The sequence below is a fragment of the Littorina saxatilis genome, linkage group LG17 (assembly GCF_037325665.1).
Source record: "Littorina saxatilis isolate snail1 linkage group LG17, US_GU_Lsax_2.0, whole genome shotgun sequence".
In the NCBI taxonomy this organism is placed as follows: Eukaryota; Metazoa; Mollusca; class Gastropoda; order Littorinimorpha; family Littorinidae; genus Littorina; species Littorina saxatilis.
In genome coordinates, this window is record NC_090261.1 from 39,237,349 (window position 1) to 39,249,586 (window position 12,238).

At 49.5% G+C, this 12,238-nt stretch overlaps 1 protein-coding gene across 1 annotated transcript in view; it reads left to right on the forward strand.

The window, feature by feature from the left end:
• Positions 1 to 680: 680 nt before the first annotated feature.
• LOC138953278 (uncharacterized) overlaps positions 681 to 12,238 on the forward strand; it is a 44,175-nt gene continuing 32,617 nt past the window's right edge. The window contains exons 1-3 of the mRNA XM_070325077.1: positions 681 to 695; positions 924 to 1,060; positions 1,562 to 5,129. Coding sequence (XP_070181178.1) covers positions 681 to 695; positions 924 to 1,060; positions 1,562 to 5,129 — 3,720 coding nt within the window. The remainder of the gene's footprint in view (positions 696 to 923; positions 1,061 to 1,561; positions 5,130 to 12,238) is intronic.

A 12,238-nucleotide genomic window follows, 5' to 3' on the forward strand; every position in this document is an offset into this window, starting at 1 on the left:
TCACTTTTACATGGGATCCAATTGCCATACATACAATTTAAGTAACAGTAACGCATTGGACAATTTGCTGGCATGTTGTTGTTTTTTTGCTTTGTGTATTGAATATGCAAAAATAATGTGCCGGTTTTTCTCCATTGTAAAAATTTGTATTTGTAATCATGTGTGGAAAAAATGCATACCCATGACTTTTAGACAAATGAAAATAGTTAGAGTTAAAACTTTAAGTGAAGGAAAATGTATGTGCATTACGAGTGGATAAGAAAAGAAGATTTGAAAAGGGAGGAAATCTATGACTGATCTGTCAGGTCATGTGAATTATATGTTTCTTTGTTGATCTCTCTCGTTCTCAGGGAATTTCCCAGGGATTCCCCACAGTTTTCAAAGGCAGCTGAAAAGAATAAAGTCGACACTTCAAGGGACAACGTCAACCTGATTCCAGACCTTGCCACTGACCCGGATCATGCACCTGTGAGTCATGTGTAGAGTTCAAAGTGAACCGCAAGGGATACAAAAGGAAATCAACAAAGGAAGAGAATAGACATTCAAATTGCAGTTACTGGGCCACATAAGATAAGTTCTGGCTTTGAGTTCATGCCCTGAGAGTTAGTTTATTATTGTCCCTTGATACTTCATTTGAATAAAATCATAGAGGAATTCCGGTAATAACTGTCAGGGTTTGTATGGGTTGTGAAAGAGTGAATACCCTTGCTTTTAGTGAGGCAAGTTATCCACACATGTTCCGTTTACACCTGTTTGAGACACACCCCTTCGCTAGACTGGCCTATAATGTCACGAGGAAAAATGTGACTATCAATAGAAATTTGTGGAACTTCTGTTGCTGTCGATGTGAGACTTCGTGAACTATTTCCTCAATAGTGCACTTTCGATGACATTTTTGATGCCAATGTTTACAAACATGACAGGATCAAGATGCAGAGCAGCCCTTTGACAATGTGGCAGCGGCAGGCTCCAGTTTTCTGCTGGACGAGGGAGAGACCACATTCGTCAGTGGAATGGCTGACCCTGGAGGCTTCCGGGAATCCACCAGGAATCTGGATAAGTAAGACGTTTATTCAAGAAATGTGTCTGGATAAGAAGTCAGTCTATCTTTTTTTTTTCCATACTCTCCAAAAACGATGAGACATTGTGACTTGAGACAATTTCAAACTGAAAACTGTGAGTTTGTGAACAAGTTTTATGTTTTGGAATCAATGTTACATGCAAGCGCATAAATGTCTCAGCTGGAAATCCTGCCAATTATTGAAAAGTAGAGGGTGTCTGCATTTGTAAAAGTCTAATGCATCTCACTTTCCTAAAAGGTTGAAGTATAACTACCTGCTGAAGAAAGACACACTTTTTACCTGCAAAATTCATCATGATTCCACTCTGCACCACACACACACACACACACACACACACACACACACACACACACACACACACACACACACACACACACACACACACACACACACACACACACACACACACACACACACCAATCATCTGATATTCAGCATTTTGCAACATCATGAAAATTAATGACTACTGGTTTGAACAGGTTTAACAACTGTGATTTCGGGGAAGCGGATGGACTGGATATGTCAGAGATTGCACAAGGAGAGATCAGCGTGTTTTATCCTGCCCCGCCTCAACAGCAGGGCGCGCTCTCTGTCACCACGTCCCTCAGCGCACCTTTGGTCCTCAACCCCCTGGCCGACAGGATGAGGAGCGGTCAGGACCAGCTGGGCAACAGGCAAACCTTCAGGCAGAATCCCGCTGAAGCAGAGATTGGCTACAGCATGGGTTTCCAGGGGAGAGCAGGGAATCAGACCGTTCTGTTTGACGACCAGGATGGAGGAACCATGGATCTGACGCTCATGGAGGCTTCCAGGGTGGACGTTCTGCCGCCGTCTGAAGAGCCCAAGATATCCGCCCGCAATTTTCTGAGCAAGTTAACAGGTGGGATGGGGGGCAGGCAGATGGTTGAAGTACGGCAGGTGAGAGCGGAGCAAACCATCTTGTTCTCAAACGATGATGGGGACGGCCGCACCATGGAGTTGACGCAGAACATCCCCCAACACAGCATCACGACCACCACCACAACTTTGAACACCTCATGCACCGCTTTCATGCCTGTTGCACATAGCGCCATGGCCGCAGACAAAACCGTTTTCTTCACCGACATGGATGCTGCCGATGATATGAACGTCACCAGAAACGTGTCACATCTGAACATGATTAACGGGGAAGAGAACAAGATAACAGCTAAATCCTTTCTGGCTTCGCTCGGCGGGATGCGTCCCACAGCACCCACCCGGTTTTCTGCTCATGAGCCTACAGCAATGGAAATGTTGGGCTTCGGCCCCACCCAGGAGCAGAATGAAGACAAAGAGGACATGACGATGACCATGGAGATGACGGGGTGTCTGGACGCAGCAGGCCGGTCTTTCAGCGTACCCATCTCCGCTGCCTTCCAGCCTGCTCCTCTGCAGAGCTTGTCTACACAGAAGCCTCGGCCAGAGATGCTGGCCGCTCAGCAGGATGACAGCGATGTTGCTGAAACCATGGAGCTGACAGGATGTGTGGAGAGCACACGACAGCTTTTATTGGAGGCCAACAGTTCAGCCATCATTGCAACCAACCTGCCCCATGTCAGTGAGGGAAACACCAGCAAATCGCCAGGCCGAAACGCCTTGGTAGACATCACTTCACGATACAGTACCTCCCCACCAGCCCCCCCTGAAAGCAGGGTTTCTTCTGAACAAGCCAGCTGCATCGTGGGCAGTACCCCTGGAAGAGAAGCAATGGTGTCTGTGCCACAGGGCCAAAAAGCTGCAGTGGTGCCTCCGGGACAAGGTCACAGAATGCCAATGATGTCCATAGCACAAAGCCAGAGAGTTGCCATGGCGCCAGCAGAACAAGGACACGTTGATGCAGTCATTCCTCCAGTACAGGGAACACATAACTCTCTGCAGCAGGCTCATCCCTTGGAACAAACAGCGGCTAACATGAACTTAACAAGCACAGCTTTTGGCAGTACTCGGTCAGTCTCTCACTCTCAGCATGAGGCTCAGTTGACAGAAAGAGTTGACAGTCTGAGCAAGTATGCCCCCGAAAAAAGTGTTGCCTTCAGCCAAGAGGACACTGCTGCCAACATGAGCCTGACCTGCACCACACTTCCACGCGCTCCTTCCAACAGAAAGTCTTCGGCAGCAGAAGAGACCACAGCAGACATGAGCATGACGTGTACCACACTCCCCCAATCTGGTTTGGAGACGAAAGTTCCCACTGACCAAAGCATTCTTTTCAAGACGCAAGAATCAGCAGCTGACAGAACATCGAACGCAGAAGAAGAAGAAGAAGCAGCTGACATGAGCCTTACCTGTGCATACGTTTTGCCCAAAAAATCAGCTCCACAAGCAGCACAAGAACGGAGTATGATGTTTAGAGGTGAGGAGACAGCCGCCAATATGAGCATAACTTGTGCAACTCTGCCCTTAACACATTTTGAGAACAAAGCGTCCACTGACAAAAGTATTCTTTTCAAAGCGCAAGAACCGGCAGCTGACATGAGCCTCACCTGTGCATACGTTTCGCCAAAAAATTCAGCCGCACAACCAGCAGGTGAGAGGAGCATGATGTTCAGAGGTGAGGAGACAGCCGCCAACATGAGCATGACTTGTGCAACTCTGCCCTTGACACATTTTGAGAACAAAGCATCCACTGACAAAAGCATCCTGTTTGAAAAGCAGGAAACAGCAGCTGATATGAGCCTCACCTGTGCCTACACTTCACCGAAAAATTCAGCCGCACAACCAGCAGGTGAGAGGAGCATGATGCTCAGAGGGGAGGAGACTGCTGCTAACATGAGCATGACTTGCGCTGATATCTCACTCAAACAAAACATCAGCAAAACAGTTATCAACGCTGACTTGCAGCAAAAGGAGGAGAAAAGCATCGTTTTCGGAACGGAAGCTACAGGTGGTAACATGAGTCTAACATGCGTCAACATGTCCCTCGCGCAGCATGCAGAGTCTGAAAAAGCACAGAGTAGCAAAGAGACATGGCCAACGCTCAGTTTGAACCATACACAGCAAGGAACGGAAGACAAGACAGTTACGTTCAAGGCTGACCAGAGCCAGGGTATGATGGACTTGACATGCACATCCCCGTCCACCCAGCCTTTGCCACAGAACATGCAAACTGGGGCCAGGAAATCAACTAAAGACCAGACCGTTGTTTTTTCGGCTGATGAAACTGCAGCACAGATGACGATGACATGTCCACTGCCTGCCAAGCTAGACTGTGGCAAGGAGACAAATTCTCCAAGTGAAGAGGAAAGGAACTCCGACTTGACAGACTCTAGAGCACAGGCTGGGGAGAAGGAAGAGGAGGAGGAAGATGATGGTTTTGACAACAGGGAGCCCACAGCCCTGATGGAGCTCACAGGTATCTTTGCTCAACTGAAGAAAAAGATGGAAACGCCGGCAGAGACCGTAAAGGAAGAGAGTCCTGAGCGTAAAGCCCTGACAACAGAAAGTGCAGTGCTGAAAACGCCTTTGGCGAAAGACCAAAACCACCAACCAGAAAATACTAAGTTTGGAAGCAGTCGCAAGTTGAAGCTGTCACCGGTGACAAATTCAGCCCAGGCAGTGGATTGCTCTCAGAGCTGGTTGCAGACACAAAGAGAGAAGAGTTTAGGAAGTAACACATCCCACGATGCTTTGAAGCGTCATATCTCAAGCTTCAATCCCCTGGGCAGCGGACTGAAAGCTAAGTACCAGCGACTGAGCGGGCAGGCAGTACAAAAAGACGGCTCAAACGCATCTCAGCAGGCAGCTAGACAAGAACAGAAACAACCCTCAGTCCTTGAAAATGAAATGGAAATTGACGGAGATGCAAATAAATCCTCGGGCAGCGGCAATGCCACAACCACAGAGATCTCACCAGCCCAGCAGCTCAGTAATTCAGGCAGCAGCAGGAACGCTGATCCATCTCCAGACATTCTGCAAGAGACCATGCCAGTGTTTTTCCCACTGACATCAGATACCTCAGTGGCAGCAGGAACATCCATGTCTGTGTCTGTCATGCAGACCTCCCTTGGCAAGAGTTTTGTGGAAAAAGAGGTAAACACCACTTTACAACATAACACTTGTAGTCATAGTTATTTCTTAGTTATATTGTTACTTATGATCAAGGTATGTCATATGAGCATGTGCTTTTGTGTTTACCATGTATTGAAATCAGATCCCTGATTATATGTAATTATGAAGAGTTGGTCCGACAACGCCAAGGAATGGACGCAGCTGAGCTTACATGACCTTGTGGCGACAGCCCCTGATAGAACAGCCTGGAGAAGGGTAGCTTCCTCCTCAGCCCTCATGTCCCCCCAACAACTGCCACAGTCAGGGGACTGATGATGATGATGATTATACATGTACAGCATTTTGGACCTTTGTCTGAAAGAAAAATCCTAATTCTTTCTGATGCCTTTGCCTATCTCTCCGACTCTCTTTCTCTCTATGTCCCTTCACGAACACTCAGATCATCTGCCGACTCCCTCAAGCTCAACATCCCCCACACCAAACTCAAAACAGCAGGTCAACGCTCATTTTCTTTCCAAGCACCTAGCCAATGGAACACACTACCTCTCCCCCTCCGTCAACAACAGTCCCTCGAATCATTCAAATCTGCACTCAAGACATTCCTTTTTTCCAAATAATCCATGCATTCTACACTGCCCACCCCATCCCACCCTGAATAACTGTACATATTTTAATGTTTGATGGTGTGTGTGTGCTAGTGACTTTAAGTCTCCGTGTGTGTGAACGAGTGTATGTGCGCCTTGAGTCGCCTGTTGGTGAGATATGTGCGCGTTATAAATATTCGTATTATTATTATTATTAATTCAGTCAATATAACACTTACCTCGACAGTACTATTCTTGCACATTATCTATTATAGGCCGAAAAAATTGGACAAAACGCTGAGTGGGTACAATTATCCCCCATAACCATGCGCCACCGTGGATCCCAAGCACTGTCCGAGTGCTTCCCCCTTACAGGATGTAGGTGGCGCGTCCTCTTTCTTTTTTCGCGCGTGTCAGACGGCTGTGTTTCTGCTACGCTCCCGGATTATTTTGGACTAAGAGGCTTCTTTTCTGTGTGGACTATCACCTGTTGGATTATTGTGTGTTATTCCACTTCTGGCTTGAGGCTACGTTGTGTTTCCTTCAACTTGTGCCTCCGTTGTTGTGTGGCGGACTCGGCTTGCCTCCCGTCCTACTTCGTGGTGACCGGTCGTCTGCTTCTCGTTTCGCCGCATTCACTTGAGTATTGACCTAAATTTTCTTTGAATTTGTTAATTCTCGGTCTTTAAGGGTACGTACAGGGCGAGGTAGGATGTCTCGTCCTGTTTTGGGCTCTGGTTCTACGGAACCAGAGTCTGCCGGGGGCAACCCTTCTCCGGGCGCCCAGCGTCATGTTTTGCGCACGGAGAAGGGGACCTTTCGGCGCTCCGACTCTCCCTCCCCAAACGCTTTGCGTTTGCGGCGAGGGAGGGCGGAGAAAGCCTGTTTGAGCAAGCTCAATGCGAGCTTGCTCAAACAGGCTGGGCTTGAGCCTGGGACTTCGGGCGGGGCTGCGCCGTCGAAGGTTCGGGGAAGGTCGAGGGGAAAGAAAAAGCTTCTTTCTCCTTCTCCTTCAGTGGAACAGGCTTCCCCCCCCTTCGACGCCGTTGTCCGGCCCTCAGTCTCAGGCTTCAGCTCCTCCCGGTTTCAAGCCTGGGGGGAAGGTTTCCTTCTCCTCCCTGGCTCGAATCCGGGGGCAGGTCGATTCCCAACCCTCTTTGGGGGTTGGTGAATCCGATCTAGGGGCTACTGGAGAGACTCAGGTTTCGACATCTTCCTTTTCCGGTGCCTCTCCTGTGCCCTCCTCGGTTTCCACCGCTGTGGAAGCCAGGAGGGACACGGGTCCTCCTCTGAACTCCCTCGCTGGGTCGTCTGCTGCTGTTTCGACAGTAGTTTCGGCCTCCTGGGGGGGGGAGATCGGAGGAGATGACGGGGTCTCTGAATTCCCTCCCCGCTGGGGTTGGGATGCGAAGTGACCCCGTTCAGGGCGGTCCTGTGGGGGCAGGGGTTTCAGGCTTCGTGCCTACGACCACTGCTACTACGGTTCCCTCTGACGTCCGTGTGACTGGTGGCTGTCCCTCTATGAAACGCTCCGGCCTACTAGTTACTGGACGTGGAGGTGTTCGACAGAACGTGGTACTTCTGTCGAATGGTCAGGGCGACGGGAGAATTGTTTCTGTTGCTCAGACCGACACCTCCGACCGGACCATCTTGACCCCACGCCATTCCTTAGTGTCTGGTGTTCGGGTGACGGATGGTCCGGACCAAGGGTCCGGAACGTTCCAGGCTTACGGGTCGGGATCGAACCGGACCCACGGGTCCCGACTGGACTTGACCTCCGGGTTTGGTCCGGACGGGACCCATGGTACCGGACCGTACCGGACCTTAGGGTCCGGTGCGGGACAGTACCTCTGGCCCTTGCCGGACCCCCGGACCTACGGGTCCGGATGGTACGGTACCGGACCAGTGGTCCGGTCGGGGTCCGGACCACCCAACCACCTCTGTTGGTCCGGGTGGTCTGGCACCGAACCGGACCATACCGGACCACCGGACCTACGGGTCCGGATGGTACGGTATGTCCACGTCCGGACCGAGCCACCCGAACACTTCTGTGGGTACGGATGGTTCGGTGCCGAACGGGACCTCCGGATGGTACGGGACCGGACCGAACCTACGGGTCCGGATGGTAGGGTACCTGACCACTGGTCCGGTCTGGACCACCCGACCACCTCTGTTGGTCCGGATGGTCTGGCACGGAACCGGACCATACCAGACCACCGGACCTACGGGTGACCATACCGGACCTACGGGTCCGGATGGTACGGTATGTCCACGTCCGGACCGAACCACCCGAACACTTCTGTGGGTACGGATCTTTCGGTGCCGTACGGGACCTCCGGATGGTACGGGACCGGACCGGATCACCGGACCGGAACACCGGACCACTCTACCGGATCGGTCCGGACCACCCAACCACCTCTTTTGGTCCGGATGGTCTGGCACCGAACCGGACCACCGGACCTACGGGTCCGGATGGTACGGTATGTCCACGTCCGGACCGAACCACCCGAACACTTCTGTGGGTACGGATGGTTCGGTGCCGAACGGGACCTCCGGATGGTCCGGGACCGGACCGGTGGTTCGGTCTGGACCGGACCACCCGACCACCGCTGTTGGTCCGGATGGTCTGGCACCAAACCGGACCACCGGACCTACGGGTCCGGATGGTACGGTATGTCCACGTCCGGACCGAGCCACCCGAACACTTCTGTGGGTACGGATGGTTCGGTGCCGAACGGGATCTCCGGATGGTATCGGACCGGACCTACGGGTCTGGATGGTCCGGTACCGGACCAGTGGTCCGGACCGGACCACCCGACCACCCCTGTTGGTCTGGATGGTCTGGCACCGAACCGGACCATACCGGACCTACGGGTCCGGATGGTACGGTATGTCCATGTCCGGACCGAACCACCCGAACACTTCTGTGGGTACGGATGGTTCGGTGCCGAACGGGACCTCCGGATGGTACGGGACCGGACCGGACCACCCTACCGGACCGGATCGGCACCCCCGACCGGACCGGACCATTTCTTTTCTGATCAGACCCGATGGGTTCCTGTTCAGTCTATAAATGGCGGGGGTTCGTTGGCTGGGCTGACCCAACAGTCGCAGGGTTTTTGTTTTTTCTCCCCCTTCGGCTGCTGGAGACGTTTCGTCTTTGGGGCAGGTGTCTTCGCGGCCTCTTGCTTCTGTGGGCGTTTCTTCACAGCCTGCTTCATCGCTTTCGGCTCTTCTCCCTCAAGCTCCCTACACTCCTTGTCATGAATTATTATTATGAGGCGCGAACCTGTCAAGAATAGAATAGGCAACCGAGACTACTCGCGCATTACACGACGTAGCCAAGTGACGTATTCATGTGACGTATCCAAATGTACTGACGTAAACTAAAATCGTTTCACGAGAGGGTCGTTTTCCGCAAGTCCACGCGAAGAACGCTTGGAAGAAAAGCCGTTCCCCTTCTTTGAGGGAACCCACGGTCTAACGATTTATTCATCTTCCTCTTCCTCATGTTGCCGTAATTGTGGAGAGAGATGTAACCAGACTACTACTGCTATTAACTTGATGATGGTGTCTTGAGAAGAAGAGTGACGAACCAAACCAGGAGCGCGGTCTTCTAGACCAGTCAAGTGCTACAAGTCATCTCGAGTACTTTTTCAATGACATCGAGCTAAGTCAAAACTTCATAAACATTATGTGTATTCCTTTTGTTTTGATGTCCTTCAAGGGAACATTCTGAAGAACGTTTGCAGCAGCGGAGTCACGTTAGATTACCGTGACAGAATTGAAATCCAGCAGCAATAGACATTTGATCAGAGTGTGCTGTGATGCAAGTAACATGACCTAGCTTGAACAGTGTGTGATACATTTAGTACGATACTGATATTTAGCAAAAATATAGACTAACCTGATTAATGTGTGCTGCATTGCAAGAATTTTATTAACACTATCCATGCATTAAATTGTATAAACCTGTGTTGACCTTTCTCCGCTACTTCGAGAGCATGGGAAAGAGTGAAGGAAAGTAAAGTCAAGGCAGTACCTGTTTCTTTAGCTAATACGAAAAGGCGGCGTGTTTTCCTTCCATAAACTTCCTTTGGAAGGCGCACGCAGAAAGAAACAGGCTGACGAAAACTGACCTGTGACATATGGGGGCTTCGTCCGGGATATTGTAACTCGTAATTTCAATTTGGCTTCCCCAAACAAATTTTCTTCAAACAAATTCCCTATTCGTTTTTCGTTTGTGTGTTCGTCCGTTCATGTTCATCATCGTATAAATCAACTTTTGTGTTTATTCATGTTTATAGTTAGCTCATCATTTAACGATAACAGAGTCTGACGTGTGTGCTTCAGCACACGGGAATAATCCAAATGAAGAGTGACGCAAGGCTTTGACGTCACTATAATAATTTACGTAAAGCACTAATGTTATAGTAGTTTAGTTCCCCCTATTTGGCTGTGCTAAACAAAAAGCTATAACAGAAGACAGTGGACTAACACCCTGTCAGGCCATCCTGTGTCCCTTAGTCGACAAAATTATAATATTGTTGGTCGCCGTGGGAGGTTGGTGGGCGAATTGGGTTATATACGAGGGATAGCACTCATCTTCGTCCAGAAGGACCGTGGAAGTGAAGTTGATTCTGCAGACAGTCACACTTCACAACGCCAAGAGTAAGGGTTAGGAAAATTAGATTATTGTCTATATCGCAGTAGATAATTGAAGAATCTTATTTCGACTTACTGTGCGATAGAATCGAGTTGATATTAATATAGGCGAAAGGTCCACGTTGATGGAGCGCCGATGAGATATTAAAATGAAGTTCACTCGATAGAACGGTATATTGTTTGACATATACCAGAAGAACCATAAATTCTAGTGTTAGGTATCCGTGGTTGTAAAAGGATATTAGAATGGTTCAGAGAAATCGTGTCATTGGGACACGTAGCGTTTACTGAGGTAACGTTGAACGTTCATGAATTCAAGTAGCAAAGTGAGCTTCACTAAAGTAACACTTCATTCTATAGTGAGGGAGTTTTCTCTCTCTAGTAAATAGTGTGTGAAAAGCAGTTTAGTCAAATCGGTTTTTCAACCGAGCATCACGTATTTGCAGTTTGATTCAGTGAATATCTGTGTGTGAGTTAACGTAAAGGATATGCAAACATCCAAACACCCGAGTACTAGGGCGCATATAGCAAAAATGAACGCTGACCCGCAGAACCAGAATACGGCTGAGGCCGTAGTTTCAGATGTTGAAGGTGGTGACACAAACACCCAAGGAGAATCGAGCGATAATGATTCTCAGACGTTAGGCGCGCGTGTAACGACTTATGTATCCGCTGCGAGTAATGAACGTGCAGGTCCGATCCACCCTGTGAAATCCGGATTGGAGTGGACTCGCGAACTTTTGGCGATAGGACGAGAGTTAGGACTCGAAGGCAAAGACTTGCGTGAGTTTGTAGCTGAAGAACGCGCACGAGAGGAACGTGAACGTGAACGTGAACGTGAAGCCGGTGAACGAGAAGCCGATCGCGCGTTTCAGCTAGAACAGTTGAGGATACAAACGGAAGCACGCCGAGACAACGCCAACAATAACGCGTCGAGGCGTCGTGGGGATGACGACTTTATCCCAAAAATCCCTTTTCTTGATGACAAAGACGACATCGAGAGTTGGTTTGCACAATTTGAACATTATGCAACCGACTGTCATCTCGACGACGAACGCAAAGCTACGAGAATGGTGTATTTCCTGAAAGGAAAGGCGAGAACCATTTATGCAAAACTCAGTTTCGAAGACGCGCGCAACTACAACACTTTGAAGAATGCGTTGTATGATGGATTTCAACTGACAGCAGATCAATATCGGAAGAAATTCCGTCAGCTGAAGCGAAACCCATCTGACACGTACAAAGAACATGTCACCAAACTTGAGCGCATCCTCGATAAATGGATCGAGTTAGCCAAGTGCAATGAACATGTGGCAGATCTGAAGGATCTAGTTCTCAGAGAACAATTAGAGAACACCTTCCCTGCCGAAGTGATGTTGCACGTACTTGATCGGAAACCGAAGTCTGCGAAAGAAATGGGCGAAATTGCCACGGAGTACGAACAATCACGTTCGAACATCAGGCCACGGCAATCTCACCAAAACCATTCTAGCGGCAGCGCGTTTTCGAACACAAAAAGTTCGAATGTCGTCAGAAGTGACGCGAAAGAGAAAGCGTCACAGAAAGAACATAAATACGTGAGCGATGATGAAAAGCAAAGACTGAAAGCCACAGGCTGTTGTTTTTTTTGCAAGGGCAAAGGGCACCTGTCGCGATTTTGTCCCAATAAGGGAGAAAGCGTTCACGCAGTTCATGTTCGAAATGAATTTGATGGACAAGAAATCCCCGTACATCTTGACAAGCTGTGCAAGTCGTGCAAAAAGAAGGATTTCAAAGAGGAAGTGTTCATCAAATTAGACGGCCGAATCGTAAAAGCATTACGCGATTCCGGGTGCTCAGGTATTATGGTCAGGGCCGACCTTATACCTGAAGAAAGGTACT